The sequence below is a fragment of the Schistocerca americana genome, chromosome 4 (assembly GCF_021461395.2).
Source record: "Schistocerca americana isolate TAMUIC-IGC-003095 chromosome 4, iqSchAmer2.1, whole genome shotgun sequence".
In the NCBI taxonomy this organism is placed as follows: Eukaryota; Metazoa; Arthropoda; class Insecta; order Orthoptera; family Acrididae; genus Schistocerca; species Schistocerca americana.
In genome coordinates, this window is record NC_060122.1 from 472,583,597 (window position 1) to 472,601,548 (window position 17,952).

A 17,952-nucleotide genomic window follows, 5' to 3' on the forward strand; every position below is an offset into this window, starting at 1 on the left:
ATCCTCCTTTCAAGACACTATCCATTCCGTTGAACTGCTCTTTCAAGTTCTTTTCTGTCTCTGACAGAATTACAATGTCATCGACGAACCTCAAAGTTTTTATTTCTTCTCCATGGATTTTAATACCTACTCCGATATTTTCTTTTGTTTCCTTTACTGCTTGCTCAATATACAGAATGAATAACATTGGGGAGAGGCTACAACCCTGTCTCACTCCCTTCCTAACCACTGCTTCCCTTTCGTGTCCCTCGACTCTTATAACTGCCATGTGGTTTCTATACAAATTGTAAACAGCCTTTCGCTCCCTGTATTTTACCCCTGCCACCGTCAGATTTTGAAAGAGAGTATTCCAGTCAAGAAGCAAAAATAAATAGATTAATAAATAAGGAAATAAAGAGGAAAACGTATTACCGAATGTAACGCAGACGTATACACCTTAGTCCCACCCCAAGCGTCGACCGACATTCGTCTGTCGCGCCACAGAGAGTAGTTGCTGCCCGCGAGCCGGGCTACGCATATAGAGGGCGGTGGACGTGGGTGTTTGGCGAGAAGGCGGTGCCCCGCCGTCAATACGGCGGCCGAATCAATACCGCGGCGGCGGCGGCGGTGGCGGCGGAGACGGCGGCGGCGGTGGTGGAGGCGGCAGCCAGTGCTGCGGAGGAGGCGCAGCAGCCACCATGCAGCCGCCCCCCAGGAAGGTGAGTACCCGCTGACCCTCCGAGGCCCGGGTTCGAATCCCGCCACAAAGCCCGCGCGCCAGTGTCGCTCCCCGGAGCAGCCGGCGACGCTGCGGCGTTCTGCTCTGCTACCTTGGCGACCGCGACCCGCGACGCCGACCTCTGTTCTAGCGTCTAACGTTAGGCGGGTGACCGCATATAGAGCGTCGTCGTACTATCGCTGTAGATCTGCAGCTGCGACCACGCTGCCTCCTCTCCGAGTACAGTGTTAAAAACACTGTCACGCACGTTCGCCAACGTGACTTTTTACGATGAGAGGCAGCAGCGATCGCTCATTCAACTGTGACGCGTGGGCAGTGTATAGGAATCTATATCCTTGACCTCTGCGTCTGCCCCTCTTATTGACTACCTCGTGTATCACGACAGCAACTCTTGCACTATTGCCTGCTCGGGAGTCTACTACAACACGTGGCACCAGTGCTTGATTCTGTAATACCGCTTCTGCAGTTACTATATCCTAATATAATTTCAAGTTTTGTGAACATTGCTCAAGCTGATATTCTGCAAATTAAATCAGTATACAAAGAGAGGGAAAAGTTTGACACCCTACAGAAATACGATGTTCCTATAAGGACCAATATACTATCCATATCTTCCACCGCATTATTTTCTATTATGTACAGTTTTTACCAAGTCGAAAGGCCATCCTTTGATTCTGACTAGAACTATGACTGCCACAGATATCTTCGATCAGCTTTGAGGGTAGATTGTTAAAAGTAGGACTGTAGCATTTATTCAATAGTGGGACTTACGTGTTTAACAACTTTGCACATGTTTTGCTTTGGCGTGATTCTCTCTTTCTCTGCTTCATAATGGTAAATGTATTTATTTTACTGTATAAGGAATGAATTGCTATTATTTAGGTCATCCGTGCAAGCAATATCGATTAACAGAACTGAACCTTACATGTTTCTCACTAAGCGGCTACATTGTGGTGAAACTTTTCAATACATTTCGTTTCCACTTCATTGCCAGCGAGCCTGTGACTAGCAATAGCGGCAAATTATTAGCATCGTTCTCCAAATTCTGTGAAACATTGAACTACAACACATAGGACAGTGGTTCTAAATTATGATCTGCAACTTCAGTGCGCTAGTGAGTTGATTCTACGAAAGAGTTCGAGAAACAAAATTCAGAACGGATTGTTTCAATGAGCTGTTTAACAAAAAGTGGTTGACGTGGTACTAGGAAACAAACTTCGCCGAATTTTTAACAGTATTTCAACAAATTTGAGACTGTGCTTGTTAATAATTTTTGAAAGTACAAATTAGGCTAAAGTTTTTTAAGAAGCTGTAAGCAGATCATCTTGAAAAATAACCTTTTCAGCATTTCATCGCCTTTGCAAGGATTTTCATTTCTCTTTGTACAGTTCTTTATAGATTTACAATCGGCTATGGTGCTATATTACTGACATGTCGGTTATTGTAGGCGACGCGCTGAGGTCGCCCAAAAAGTATGAATGTGCGTAATGATGGCTGCTAAAGAGTGCACAGCTATACACATGTGGCACGTTTTCGCTCACGGTCGAGAATAATGTAAATTTAGATGAAATACAAGTAATTTCTTGAAGTTTCGCTGGCAGAATAGGTTTGGAAGTATGTGGTACAGGAATTTCGTGAAATAAAGTTAACTGTCGTCATGCTTATCGTGGTCATTGTAGGGCCTGTTTCCGGTTTATAGCAGTGATTACACGTATCCATTAAGAGCTGTATCTATTGTCTTCGGGTAGCTTAATGCTGAAGTAGAGTAGACAGCTGAATTTAGCTCCTTTGATCTCCGGAAATTGGTGAGCGAAGTCATGAAGAAGAATAATGTAGCCGATAAGACATGCTAAATACTATGGAAACGTTATTGTCACTGTTGCTATTAGCAGGTTCGAATTTCGATCTACTTTCCAAACTTACGGAAGTTTTGTAAGCCCGCGTTGGAAGGTTGTTTATGTAGCATCCTGATTTCGTCTATGCTAGTTGCTTTACTGCAGATGGTTCCATGCATGTCGATAGTCTTGAAACTGACTCGTCAGTGGTAAGTTTCAATCATAACATTCTGATAACAATGGGTGCAAGGAGATATGGAAAAGACATTACATCTATGCGTAATGGGCATTTGATTGCTGTAATGTTTGTGGCAGGAGAAAACCAAATTTTTTTATCGTTTTAGGAATGCCGATTAGGGAACAATGGCTGGTCGTGTGATGTTCATGCTGTAACTCATATTTTCCTCGAATTACGAAGTGGTAATGAATACGTTTAATTACAATTTCTCTTTGATGCTCCCCGAAATCGGTGCTTTAAAAGTCGTGTCGATTACCCGAAGATTGGCCCTAAGAGTTTTCAGCAGTTCTGTAACGCTTCCATGCGTACTGAACAAGAGGAACAGAAGAGGAGATTAGTGTTTAAGGTCCCGTCGACAACGAGGTCATTAGAGACGGAGCTCAAGTTCTGATTAAGGAAGGATGGCGAAGGAAATAGGCCGTGCCCTTTCAAAGGAACGATCCCAGCATTTTCCTGAAACGATGTAGCGAAATTACGGTAAACCTAAATCAGGAATACCGGACGCGGTTTTGAGTCCAGTGTGCTAACCACTGCGCCACCTCGCTTGTTATGTACTGAACACTCTCATGGCTACCCCTATTAGTGTATCATCTGAAATCGTCCATTACTTGTTAGCGAAGCCTAACGTGGATCACGCTTAATCGCACAATATTGCTGGATAAGTCGTTCAAAGTTCTTTTGGAGGAATCAAGGAAATATCTCAGTTTACCTCTGAATCACTGTGAAAAGTTTCGTAGCTGAAGAACTCTGCAGCGCTGGTGGCTAAATGGAGACCAGTCTACCGAGTGCAGAGGACTCTGCCTGAATCGTCGTCGTCATCATCATCATCATCATCAGCCATTTGAAAACTGCTGCTTGACAAAGACTTTCTTATGCATTACGAACACACGTCGCTTCAACTTGTTCCGTGGTGCCGTGTATAAACCTTCCATTTGGTCAAAGTCTCCGCTTTTCCAAACTCTTTTCTAATCTTGGAATGTATATGGAGCCCTTAAATTGAACGGATTTTCAACCTTTGGCATTCACTGAAATTCATTCAGGAGGGGGAGAGGACGTGGGGGAAGGGGGGGGGGGGAGGGAGAGGAAGTTGAAAGACTCCAAACATGCCATTTTTGATACAAATGATACAGCAACTACTAGAACCATGTTATTGTCTCACTGTGATCAGTCACGTAATGCTACAGTTGGCTAAAAGAGAGATTTAGGGAAATGAGTTCTAGAAGTTCATTAGACTCCTGTACTGAATAAGAACTCTGTACTACATATTCCAGGGATTGTGGGGGGGGGGGGGAGGGGGAGTAGGAGCAAGTGTTCACACCCCACTCCCCTCCCCGACGATTCCTCCCTTGAGTTGCGGACGCCTTTGTCATCAACTAGAAATCCGTCAGTGATCATTTGCGACAAACGTAAGCTCGAATAGCGAAGTCTTTGTTTCTAAGATGCCATCCCAGCCGTTATGGTAAACCTTACAAAATATTTAGCTTCAATTTCGAGCTAAAATTTGACATCTGTCTCATGTTTCCCTTCTTAATATGTCCCGGAACTCCTTTCCAATAGAATATAACGACGGCAAACTTTCTTTCTTCCATTTTTCCTTTCGTTTTCGGACCGGAGCAAAGTACAGAATATTTCATGTGCGACAAAATATTTGTTTACTGTCGTAATCCTTTTTGTCTTAATACTGGGGACGTTAATAGCGGAGGCATCAGTATCAGCATGCTCAGGCATCTAGGTGTCGCCAAGAGTCCCTGAGATTTGACACTTATAAGAAAGGGAAAAATTAGAAATTGTAGTTAATGCTTTTAGTTGGACATATATTTTGAAACTTCAGAAGATTTGCATTTCTTCATCTCTAGCTGACAACTTTTTTCGTACGACAAACTGAAATACTGAGGTACAGTCCCACTTCTCTGCTACATATCTTTACTACACACGATCTGCCAAAATGGTTTCTGTCTTGTTTGGGCAAGTAAGATGAGTATGTATGTAGCGTAACATCATTACAGGTGATTATGTAAATGGAACAGAGTAGAGAGCTGAATCTTGGAACTAGCACAAAGCCTACTCATGGCTACTACAGCAGTGGGACAGCTGAGTTAAAGTGCGACGGTCAGATTACTGTCAATAGATAGATATGCCACCGATACACATTACATTGCGGACAAGTTCGGAATCGAACCAAGGATGTTTGCACATGGACTAACGATCTCTTCCCGCTGCCATCTTAGACATCTTTGATTGTTTTCTTTCTCCACTAACCTGCGAACAAGCTGCCTCGGACGCTTTAGCTACGTATTAACATTTCAGTGACGTTGGCAACTGGGATAGTAGTATAAAGATTTACAATATAAGCATCGGTACAAAAGTTAAATACAACAGTCAACTGCTGTACAAATCGGTGGTATAAATAAGTCTTTTCTTTATTAATTCAGCCGTCATAAGCCTACAGCCATATAGTTTTCCTGAATGCCAATAAATATCCAACAAAAGCATAATAACGATTGAAATATACTTTTATTAGACTATTTTGTTTTGTACTAGTTTTATAAATTTGGTTATGTCTGATTTTTTTTTTGTAAAATCTAAAAATAATGTGAACTAAATATCGTTTCCTGATTTTACTCACCATAATATTCGACTAAACGTTAGAAGGTATGGTCAGTTGGTTGGTTTGCAGAGCACAATGCTTTCCTCTGTGGTTCTGCTGGAGGTGATTATAACAGTGCCTTTCGTGGGCCGGAAAACTGACCTGTTATGAAAGTACCTGCAGTTTAACATCTAATACATATTAGTATACTCCTAACATTCAGTCACAAATGATTTTATCCTGCCAGGCACTTAAATGTGATTTGCAGAGTATCCTTGTAGATATAGATTAGCGCACGTCAACATCTTGATCATCTACTGGTATTTCGGTTTCTATATAGTGCAAATGCGTCGTTTCACATCTTTACTGATATTAAAAACACAGTTTTATACGAGTACATAATGATCCAACTTAGATGATGAAGAATAAGTGATCGTCAAACAAAGAATGATACAATGATAGCAACACCTTTTATTCTTCTCGTACAGTTCAACCACTAGGCATCTGCGTTGAGATACCATCTTCTTCCAGTTTTCTATACTTCCTTCTTATTTCTGGTGTCTCACTTCTCATTCTGTTAACGTGTTAATTTTTTCTGTTTTCGTGCATTTTATTTTCGTTCATAGAGGTAGGAATTTCGTCCTGATGCTGTAACTCTTAATCCCGTCTAACCTGCTCTGCTCAGAGAAATCTCATTCCTGCTATATGAGTTCTATTCTCTTGTGTTTTTACTTGTGACCCATAATTTACTTCCGTACGGGACGAGGGAACGAGTCTGGTCTTACAAAGTTTCAGTCGTGCCGCCTACTTTTTTATTTTCACACACCTGTTGAGCATCGCATACATGTTTGCGATTTTTTCTGCTTCCTTCTCTGCATCTTTAACGGAGTGTGTTAATATTTTGTGTCTCAACCTACATAATTAAATTGTCTAACTTGTTGTATATCATTATGAACCACATTTTATGATCGTCTGCTTAATCAGGCACAATTTAAAGTAGCATGTCCAGCTGTTGAAATGCCAGTATGAAATCAGGTTTTCCACACTAGGAAAGTGTCGTCAAAATACACTGTTAAAAGAGTATGGATGTCAGACAACGCCCTTGTCTGACACCTTTAGACTGTAGAGTGTAGTCTGTTTTAATTCGCCATTTAAATCAAGAATTGTAATGATATCTAGATACATGTTGCTCAGGGTCCCTATCAAATGTAACAGACAACCTCTTTCTTTCTTTTAAGTCTCCACAGGTTGCTTCTATAAATATTCACAAAACAACGAATACTAAAATTCGTTGTAGACAATAAAATGTTTCCCAAACGACAGTGACTCATACAGGGACCTTAAATCAAAATGCGCCACAGATGCCAAAGATAAAAGCAGTCATAGGTACCCTCTGAATTTCAAGTTGTAACCATTGTCGAGGAAAGCTAGGACCTTATTGTTAGAGATAACTATTAACGCCATACCTACATACACCAAATTTAGTTTGAGATAAGTCTCTTTGATTGGCGAGAAAAATGCTACGACAAATTGCTGTCGAACAGCGACTTTTAGATTACGCCAACTGCATTGTGGCGCCCACGATGCTGAAGTGATTCAGATACGTTTCTGGGAGTAAGAGCTATTTATAGGAAGCTGCAGCTCTGGTTCATCCGACACAGCACAAGACGGCTTCATTGTCTTGAGCGGTAGTCAGCTGTGCTTAACCGTAATCTCAGTCGCTGCCTTACTGGCGGATAATGTTTGGCTGCGTAGATAAGGCACCACCTTTATCTCGCGGTTTCAAGCGCTGGTGCAGTGGAGCTGTTCGTGACCTTTGCAGACTGGACGCTTACCGGCATTGCAGAGCGCTCCTGCGTGCGGCGTCACACACGCTAATTGCGTGTTGCTTGCCTTACCCCTGAGAGCGTTGTTGTGTCGAGACCGTGCTACCGGCACGGGGGCTTTCAGTGTTTGTTTGTTTGTGTGTGTGTGTGTGTGCGTTCAGCAAGTCTTGCGTTTTGACATGTAGCACGTACGTCTGTGCTTGGAAACATCACCCGTACTGTCTACTTTACCGCCCACACAGGCTTCGCTACTTCATTGTTACAGCACGCTCCGGAGAAATTTGCATTCGCAGTGAAGTCCGAGATTCAGTGCTGCCAAACTGTCTGTGGGAATCTACCAACTGAGCTACCCAAGCACGACTCACGCCCCGTCCTCCCAGCTATACTTCCGCCAGTACCTCGTCTCCTACCTTCCAAACTGGTACTGGCAGAAGTATAGCTGTGAGTATCTGTGGCAATGTTTCCGAAGTTAAACCACGATCTGATTATTTCAGAGTAAAACAGTTTTGGTTGCGAAGTTATTTTTTGTCAATAACGCGTTTTACACTTTCGTGACATTATCAGGTTGTGTGAAACTAGCTTCCATCATAAAGCCATATTATGATGGATGGGTTACATATCGAGTTTCTTTTGTGACCTTTTCATATGGCTTTATCGCGGACAGGGTACATTTTCTGCAAATTTTACGAAATATGATGATGCTCCAAAAGCGTCAAACGCGTTACTGATAATACTGCAACCAAGACTTGCCTTTTTTCTAAAATAATTCGAAACCGTTTGTTGTAGCGCGCTGCCACCATGTAATGGAAAATTTTTACACTACCTGATTCACAAATGGAACCAATGAAGCGGAGTTATTAAGCAGGGTTTTCCGAAAACCCTTCACTTCAGAAGACGTAAATATTCCAGAATTAGGATTGAGAACAGCTGCTAACATGCGTGATTTGCAAGATAACATCTTCCTGTTTATGTCGGCTAGTAGACGCAACCATGACTAATATTTTGTTTTTATGCCACATAGGCACGGAAGCGGTATATTATAATGTAAACTGAAGCCGGAAGCTTAAGATAAGGGCTTGAAAATGACTAAAGATCGACATTGACCAATCGCATGGATAATAAAAAATAATACAGCTTACCTGGACCGTGTTTTCATTCACATATCGCGTTGAGGCTACGGATCCCATAAAAATATTTAAAAAAATTAAAACTGACGGAAGACATGGAAATCAAAGAAGGATAACCCTTTTGTAGTATCTCGAAGTAGCGGAGAGAGTCTCTCAGATATGATAAGCGAGCTGGGGTGCCAATCATTAAAACAAGGACTTTTTTCCTTGCGGCGAGTTCATTTCACGAAATTGCAATAAAAACTTTCTCCTCTGAAAGTAAAAATATTTTTCTGACCCGCACCTACATAGAGAGAAATTACGATCGTAATAAAATAAGGGAAATCAGAGGTCCCACGGAAAGAATTAGGAGTTCATTTTACCCAAGTGTTATTCGAGAGTAGAGCGGTCTAGAAATAATCTGGAAGAGGTTTCATAAACGCTCTGCCAAAGATTTATGTGTGAATTTTTTAGTTGAAGATGTAGATCTGTTCATAAATCATAGCATGGAGACTTTCTTTGACTCCTTACTGATTGTACTCTACATCTACGGTAACGTATACACTCTTTGAAACGAAAAAGGGAACGTTAAAGGACATATAGTTTGTTCACAACGATCTGAACGAGGGCTGGCTATTTCTGGATCATTTATGCGAATGGGTGGTGTCTGTTCTTACGGACATGTCAGAATGAAGTTAAGCACTGCGCCACCCGGACACGGTGTTATCGCAATTGCGTGGACTATCTCGACACGTCTTTCGGCCGACCCACATTCCCACCTAGTGCCATCTAAATGCAATCCCCGTCCATGTCCCCCATGCTCGTTACTTTGAGATTACTGCAGAAGGTCGAACGTAATTGTGTATTCGCTCTGAAGGTGGTGTACTCATTGCCCATCTTACGGATATGTCAGAAAGAACAGACACCTCGCGAAGTCCGCAGCTATGTTATGTAAATTGAAGTTGGAGGGTAGAAAAAGAAAAGGAAGAGAACTATTGATATCAGCTACATCGGGACTTCATGTGGGATCAGCGGTGACGGGTGCAAACAGGAGACCCCGGGTTCGAATGCCTGTCCGCCACACATTTTCACTAGTCGCCACTGATCCCGCATAAAGTCCTGATACAGCTGACATCAATAGTTCCTCTCCTTTCCTTTCATTTCACCCTTCTCCACTTCACGTAATTTCTGGATCAGCTGCAGTCGGCAGAAGTCGGTCGACTTCAGGCCAAAAGTGTTTTCTGTTCGGCCACTGTCCACCAGGAATGATAATGTTCAGCCTTTCGACGTACGAGTCACCTGTATGGCTCGACTACCGCTTTGGAAGGCAGACCACACTACACTGATTCTCCTGGTGGATTAACAATCTTCTATAGTAATGAGTCGGTTTTCGGTACCCTAGTACACACAGTTATGACAGTTTACTGTTCATCAAGTTACCTTCCAGTAGGAATGTGGGTGCACTCAACGAATATGATATGACGTTCAAATGATAGAGCGCAGCGATCAGTCGTCCTTTTCTTTCATGTTTTATTAGGCAAATCTAGATTTCGGCTAGTGCCTAGCCATTATTAATGCCCTATTTCATGGTATCAATGCATGCCCTAGTACGCCAGTACCCTGTTGTTCGGTTTTCTGTCACTGTGCTAGAAATCCGAACAACAGGGAACTGCCATACTAGAAAATGCGTTGACAGCATGAAATAGCGCATGGATAATGGCTAGGCACTAGCCGAAATCTAGATTTATGTAATAAAATCTGAAAGAAAAGGACGACTAATTGCTGTGAGTTTACTGTTCAGTTAAGTTTAAAGTTCGCTTCGCCCAGGCAAAGTATTAAGACTGACAAACCTGCCCTTTCTTAATACATGTTGAAGAACCGCTCACAAAATTGAATTTGTTTATCGGGATCGTCCTAGTTTTGAGCATAGAGAAGTCTCGGAATGTGAGACTTCCATTTCTGATACAGCAATATTCTATGAACACTGAGTCTGCTGATCACAATCTGACAAGAACATTGCCCCCCAGATTTTCTTCGAGATTGTAAGGAACCCTGGAATACTAAGTCAACATTTTTGTTGTTCGCTGGACATATCTGCTTCTGCAGAGTCTCTTACTAACTTCTTGAACCGTTACATCGACGTCATACTCGTGCTTGCCTCAGAATGTAGCAATCGTGAACCTTGTTGGTGACGCCATTCGAAATTCAACTCTCCAACGCCGAAGATCCCTATTCACATTCTTTGATTTCCAATAACACTTTGCTACTCACTTCCGTTGCGTAAACGATAACTATGTCCGCCATGATTTACAATCTTGCATCACTTTTTTCTGTTTTTCCTAACCATGTTCAGAAGATTGTGATTCAGCTACCCTAACGGTGTTGCTTTATGCAACCTGCAATGTTATATCTGGTCTTCAAAAACCACGCTCGTGATCTTAATATTCTCCCGCCCGCGCAAACTATTAGTCTACAGAAAAAATGAACGGGACCTTTTTGTTGGAATTCTAATGTAGCTAAATTTTGTTCTGGGATATGTTTTCGCTAGAGATCTTCAAACGCACCTCCACCCCCACACGCATCCCTCGCCAGTCAGAATTTCTTTTATCTTTTTCGTAGTACTCCCTCCTACCACTGCACAACAATTTACGACTACACGAAGTATTCCAGATATTCAACCTTTTTTGCTCTATATTGATTGGGGTATTACGCCACAAGCATAGTTGGATATTTCGTTAACATTATGACTTTAAACGTGTCCATGAGAGTATTGATAAGAAAAATGACTTTTGTAAACTTTACGTTGAAACTAATTGCGTTGATAATTCGAACTAAACTTAACCCTCGCAAGCACAATAGTTTCGTAATCAGAAGACCGGATGGACACAACGATGTCTGTTTTATGGTGATAAAATCTCAAAACTGCTAGGTAACATTCACACAAATGTCAGTTTTACAATTTGTAAGGGTTCGACTAAGCCGGTGGCGTAATAAGACCAGTCAATGAAGACCAAAACAGGTGGATCATGGAAAATAATTCGCGCAGTCGCAAATTTTTGTACAGTCATAGGCGGAAGTGCCATGAACAACATACTACAAATCCTGACCAGTGGGGGCTGTGTATGGGAGTGGGGTTGCGTTTTAAAGTCACTTTTCTGCCTTTTTCGTGAATATTTCGAAAACTGTGCCCTCCAGTGAAAACGTAACCCAGTACAGAATCTAATAATTTGCGCGTACCGAGCGAGAGAATATGAAAATATCGCGTGTAGTTTTTGAAGCTTAGATGTAACATTGAGGGTTGTATAAAACGATAGCGGTAGGGGCAGCTGACTGACCCTGCATACCTTATTTTGAGACATCCTGTATGTTCTACAGGCCATTGTATTCTGCATGGAGAAAGGTGCTTCGTACCAGCCACTTATGATACTATTCCGTTCTTGTATGGTATGAGGGAGAAACGATTGTGTGTATGATATAAAGTACGCCACAATCGCTCGTTTCTTTTCTGATAATTCACATGCGAGACATGTTGTTGTTGTTGTTGTTGTTGTTGTGGTCTTCAGTCCTGAGACTGGTTTGATGCAGCTCTCCATCCTACTCCATCCTGTGCAAGCTTCTACATCTCCCAATACGTACTGCAGCCTACATCCTTCTGAATCTGTTTAGTGTATTCATCTCTTGGTCTCCCTCTACGATTTTTACTCTCCACACTGCCCTCCAGTACTAAATTGGTGATCCCTTGATGCCTCAGACATACGAAAAGTGAAATGTCAAACTATCTAAGAGCCACATTTGTCATTTTTTGTATCAAAAAAATTGAGAAGCTGTTCTGAAGCCACAGAATTATATTGCTCACCTCATAACTGCAAAAAATAACGAGACATATAAGAAAATAAATAGTTCATTGAGAACGTTCTAGGTGCCATCCCAGGGAACAAGCTGATTCTAAGTGCTAATAAGGAAGTTTTTGTTAAAGCGTCATTAATACTGAAGCATTACGTTTTTTTGTGATGATAAGAGCACAGAAATACAGCAGCAGTCCTTTAACTAGTAGAACCGTAGTCAAAAAATCCATTTCTCATATTTTTTAATCTTCTTCATGAGAATAACAAAATTAAATTCAAGAAAAAAATGTGTCACTTCTAACGTCCGCCCCTTACACAGCGCCATTTGTGAGGATACGTTGCAAAGTTTACTGTAAAAAGGCTTGTGCTGTAGAGGTAAACATGCCTTTTCATATCATTTTACAGACACGTCGTTTTGTCTGTTAACTTCTCCAACTTGTTTTACTATTTCTGAAACCTTAATTATCTCCTTCCATTGCAAAGGTGTTTTACTGATACAAAGACAAGCTTGCATGCACTTTGCTTTCCACGCAAACTAAGCGTCAGTTAAATGGAGGAATCCTTGACACATAATATTTTGAACTACGCAGGGAAGCACTTCTTCACACAAAAACCATGCGCCAACTAGTACAATATGTGTTCAACATTTTCTCCATGATTTGGCTGTGAAATGAGCCTAGGATGATGCAACAGAGTACTGAGAACAAAATAGCACTCAAATCGTGTTGTGTGAAAAAAATGGCACTTGTAACATTTGACCTTTTCACTCTTCGTATGATGAAGTTATCATAAATGTCTTCCATCGAATACCTGTTCGTTAAATAACTCATCCGGGAACTACCACATTTGTCGCGTGTTCAGGACTGTAAACGCCAAATTGTAGATATAATGATTACGCAGGCCAACGAAAAATTTTTGTAAAAACTTTTTTTTACTTTGCTAGCTGATCTTCATGGATTTTCATGAGCTGAATCCAAATCTAACCTTAGTTTTTTTGTATCACCCAGGGTTTTCGAGCAATATGCTCTTTATTATATAGTATAAAAATCCCATGCTATACGGTAAACGGGGAAATTAATGAAACTCTTTGCTATAGCATAAGCATGGTTTGTATTTACAGTAAGCTACTTAAAACAATGATATGTGTTAATAGAGGTTTCACTTGTCAGCTGGAATTGGTTTGTATTTTCTTTCTCTTTTTCTTTGAAGATTCTTGTGTAGCTTTTTGTACGATGAGTCGCTTGCTGAACTTCTCAGTGAAGTGACCAACAGTAGTAGTCCCCCATCATGTTGATGTTCCAGCGGCCTTGGTAGCGTTTTTCTATCACTTAATGTTCTGGTGAAACTGCTATCCTTGCTCCTCACTAACATCTCCCATTTTGTCCAGGAAGTAATCAAGGTGGCTGTTCAAAAAGAGGACTTTCAGGCTCATTAAACATACTAAAGTTTTTAACTTCTTTAACATTACAGTTATAATAGAAACATATTCTGGGTCTTTTTCATCTCCTAAGAACTTTGTGACGACTTGCTTGAATGATAGCCATACTTCTTTCTCATTTAAGGTCATTGTGGATTCAAAGTTAACATCAAACATAAATTTTCTAATGTCAGGTCCGACAAAGACGCCTTCTTTTAGTTTAGTTAATGAAAAGTGTGGAAACTTTTGGCAGAGATACTTAAAACATGGTCCAACTTTAGGCAAAGCCTTCATGAACTGTTTCATTAGGCCTAAATTTATATGTAGAGGCTGTAGGAGTACTTTTTTTGGATCTACAACGTTTTTGCGCAGAATGCTCTTCTCACCAGGTTTTAAAGACTCCATCATAAGCCAGTCCGTTCTGCACTACTGTTGAGTTGTCCCATTCTCACACGAAACATGGAAATTTGGTAAATCCACCTTGCTGAACAAGGAGCATGCCTGTTACTTTTAGATCGCCACATATCATCCAACCATGACAGAATAGCTTATTTTATTTAGCACTATTTCTAGGTTTTCATATCTTTCTTTCATATATACAGAATGTCCAACAAGTATAGATGCATACATGTTACCATTGTGTAATAAAACAGTCTTTAAACTAGTTTTAGATGAATCAATAAACAGCCTCCAGTCTTCCTTTTTGTATTCAACACCATTCATTAGACTGGGAATGTCTGGGCAGTACACTAGATCACCTTCTTGTTGAAAAAACTTGGAAAATTGCTGCTCTCGCTTTCTATACATGTATATGCTAGTTTCAACTGCCAGTAAGTTCTTCTCTTATAATCTAGAGCCAAGCAATTCAGCTTTTTCTTTCGTTAAGCCCAGATCCCTAACCAAATCGTTAAGCTCGGTCTGAGTAAACAATTTGGGCTCTAGACTTTCTATATTACAATGGAATTCATTATGTTCTGGTTTATGCAAATCAGATTGTACATCAGAAAATACTTCTGTTGGGAGAGAATTTAAATCATATGGTGGTTCAAGAACTGGCAAATCTGCACCATGCCCTACTGGTTGAATGGCGGACGGAAGGATAGGGTAGCTTATTACCTTCTTGTTTTTCGAATTATGACCAGTATTATCAACACTGCAAAAGTAGCAATCATCGGAATGATTTCTTGGCTCCCTCCGTATCATAGGAACAACAAATGTAAAGGTTTTTTTCTCCTTTTTGGATCATTTTCTCAGCTCTTCAACACACACATATCTTGAACACCAAGTTTAGATCCAAAGTTTGATAGATAAACCTTTTTCTCAAAGTCTGTAATGTTTCATTGGGGATTTTAATCCCAAATTCACCACAAATATAACAAAAACTGTCAGCAGAAGCCGGCCGGTGTGGCCGAGCGGTTCTAGGCGCTACAGTCTGGAACCGCGCGACTGGCACAGTCGCAGGTTCGAATCCTGCCTCGGGCGTGGATGTGTGTGATGTCCTTATGTTAGTTAGGTTTAAGTAGTTCTAAGTTCTAGGGGACTGATGACCACAGCAGTTAAGTCCCATAGTGCTCAGAGCCATTTGAACCATTTGTCAGCAGAATTTTTACAACCACGATTAGACATTGTACTGAGCACATATACAGGAAATGGGAAAGTGAGGTTAGGTTAACAGTAAACAAAACGCCATCTGTTAACACAAAAATAGAATCGATCTTTTTTTGCCAGAAAATGATTTTTAGCAGTGCTACCAACATCATCCAAATTCCTTACACGTCCTTTTTAAATTATTTCAACTTTACAAAAGCTGTTAAATTCTTTAAAAAATCGCTTAATTTAATAAATCTAGCTGTAATATCTGAATAAATGGTGGGTGATGCTGTTTTTTAGGCATCATATTTGAATTTCCCAACCTAAAAACATAAGAATAAGGTATTTTCAGCAAAAAAGTTTTTCCATCGTTGGCCTGTGTTACTTTTCTGTGTTCATATTTTCCATATTAAATAGATTACATTGATAGTAAGGCGTTTCTCGCTCATTTGGCCTTTGTCGAGCTAACTCGATTAATGTTATTAGTGAGTCATTGTTTACCTTGATCGGTCAGCATCTTTCTTATCCTGTCGATATGGTACTACAACTGTAGTTTACAACTTTTTCTGGGGTAGTAGTTGCTGTCCTAAGGAAAACAGTTACGTTTTCGAGCTTGCATCTCAAAAGCAAGCACAAAAAAGCGCAAGTAGTACTTTATTGCTGCTGTTTTACGGAGAGATGTGTCTGGGGCACAGTAACAGCAGCTAGAGCAGTTGCGGCTGCACATACTCGACCGAGTTCTGGAAGCACGCAGGAATCCGCAGAACGCCGGCCGTGATGAATGGGGCGCCGTCATTGGCACGGCAGCTGTATCGACAATAAACACGGCGGGGAGTTATTGGTTCGCGAAAGCAGAGCTCTCTAGCGGCCAGGTCGAGAACTGCTGCTGGCTCTTGCTCCCGTCTGCAAGTACTAGGTCACCGGGCGCTCCCCTCCCCTGCCCCCCCCCCCCTCCCCCACCGCAGCCCAATTGGGGCATCTCTGTTCAACAGAAAAATGCACAAGTGTCTGTGGAAACAGCACGAGAAAATAAAAATCCGAAGACCACAAAACAAATAGCCTTTTGTTTGTTTCAGTAAGACTGCAACGGCGAAAATATCAGAAATTTTACGGTGATCGTGTTAACAATAATTCTAAATTACCTTTTTTCTCACTTTCCAATTAAAAAAAAACACAGAGTGACCGTGTGAAATTGAAAAAAATACCAGTAAGCAATTGAAAACGCCACGACGCCGATATCGCTCATCGTGCGAAATAAACACAACTGACGTGAGATCGTAAGACAGCCAAGACGAAAAATGGAAATGTGTTCTCAAAAACTAATATTTCACCAGCAGACGACAGAAGTATTGCGGCTGTGTGTTCTATTTGTCAGTTATACTTATCGCAATATATTTCTCGCATTAATGATTTCAGAAGTAAAATTTGTGGAACACTTCATCATCATCGTTGTCATAAAAATGACAGCATTTGTGAGCCTTGGCCTTCTATGGAAGGTAATTCCATTCTTTCCTATTCAGGGCCTAATTTCTCCAAATCTGAATTCCAATTTTTTATACGCCCTCTCTGACACCTTCCACCCATCTTAGCTATGGTCTTCCAATTCTCCTGCGTCCTTCAGGCGCTGCGTTGCATATCTTCATTCTACCAACAGATCCTGCCCATTCCAGTTTTTTAATCTTAATGCAGTTGACAACATCTGGTCCATTATATAGAATATATAAATCGTTGTTCAATCTCCCCCGCCGACCGGAGTGGCCGAGCGGTTCTAGGCGCTACAGTCCGGAACCGCGCGACCGCTACGGTCGCAAGTTCGAATCCTGCCTCGGGCATGGATGTGTGTGATGTCCTTAGGTTAAATAGGTTTAAGTTCTAGGGGACTGATGACCTCAGAAGTTCCATAGTGCTCAGAGCCATTTGAACCATTTTTGAATCTCCCCCTCCATACACTGTTTTCTTCCATTGGCCCAAGAACTGGTCTCTAGATATTGCTTGTAAATATACTGAGTTGTTTTTCATATGATTTCGTTAGCTTCCAGATTTCAGCACCGCATGTTAACACGGACATTATTAAAACTTTATAAACCGCAACGTCATTTCCTGACCAGGGGTTTCGATTTCAGATATTTCCTGAGACCATGGTAGCAGTTACTGGGGCACAATATTCGTTTTTGGATTTCAGAACTGAGTCGTTCTTACAACTTACTTCTGATCCAATGTGCGCGAAATTGCTCGTAACGTCAGACTCTAGTGAACCAATTTATACGAAAATCGCGTTATTTTATTTTAAAATATAACCAGAGACGCACAGTTTTTCGGCAACCCTTGTTGGTTTCAGCTTAATTAATTAGGTGGTCTTCAAAAATTTCGACAAATATAGTGATCGAATAAGCCAAGCATCTGGCGAAATTGCCGCCTTTCTGTACAAACGAAAATGTGCATGTTGCAGATAGACCTTGAAATAAGACATTTAGACCAGTGGTCCACATTAAACTCTGCAGCGCCTAAACGTTCATCGTGAATTTTGGTATTTTTATAGATGTGGCGAAATAGTATTGGGTTGGTGCATAAGTCCGCAGCTTTTTTCCATAAGTTTGGGAAAGAGAAGTAGTGATCAATAATATACTTTCCTTCAGTGTTTACATGTTTACCAATGCGACTGTAAAAATCACGTGGTTTTGAGGCGAAGGACTAGGCAAGCCATGTTCGTAGCGCATTTTCATCCGGAGACGAAGTTCAAAAAAATGGTCCAAATGGCTTTGAGTACTATGGGACTTAATATCTGAGGTC

The 17,952-nt window shown here is 41.1% G+C and overlaps 1 protein-coding gene across 1 annotated transcript in view; it reads left to right on the plus strand.

Annotated features, from left to right (window-relative positions):
- Nucleotides 1-625: 625 nt before the first annotated feature.
- The window catches only part of LOC124613554 (protein nervous wreck), a 754,174-nt gene continuing 736,847 nt past the window's right edge, over nt 626-17,952 (plus strand). Inside the window, exon 1 of the mRNA XM_047142268.1 lies at nt 626-698. Coding sequence (XP_046998224.1) covers nt 678-698 — 21 coding nt within the window. The 5' untranslated portion in view covers nt 626-677. The remainder of the gene's footprint in view (nt 699-17,952) is intronic.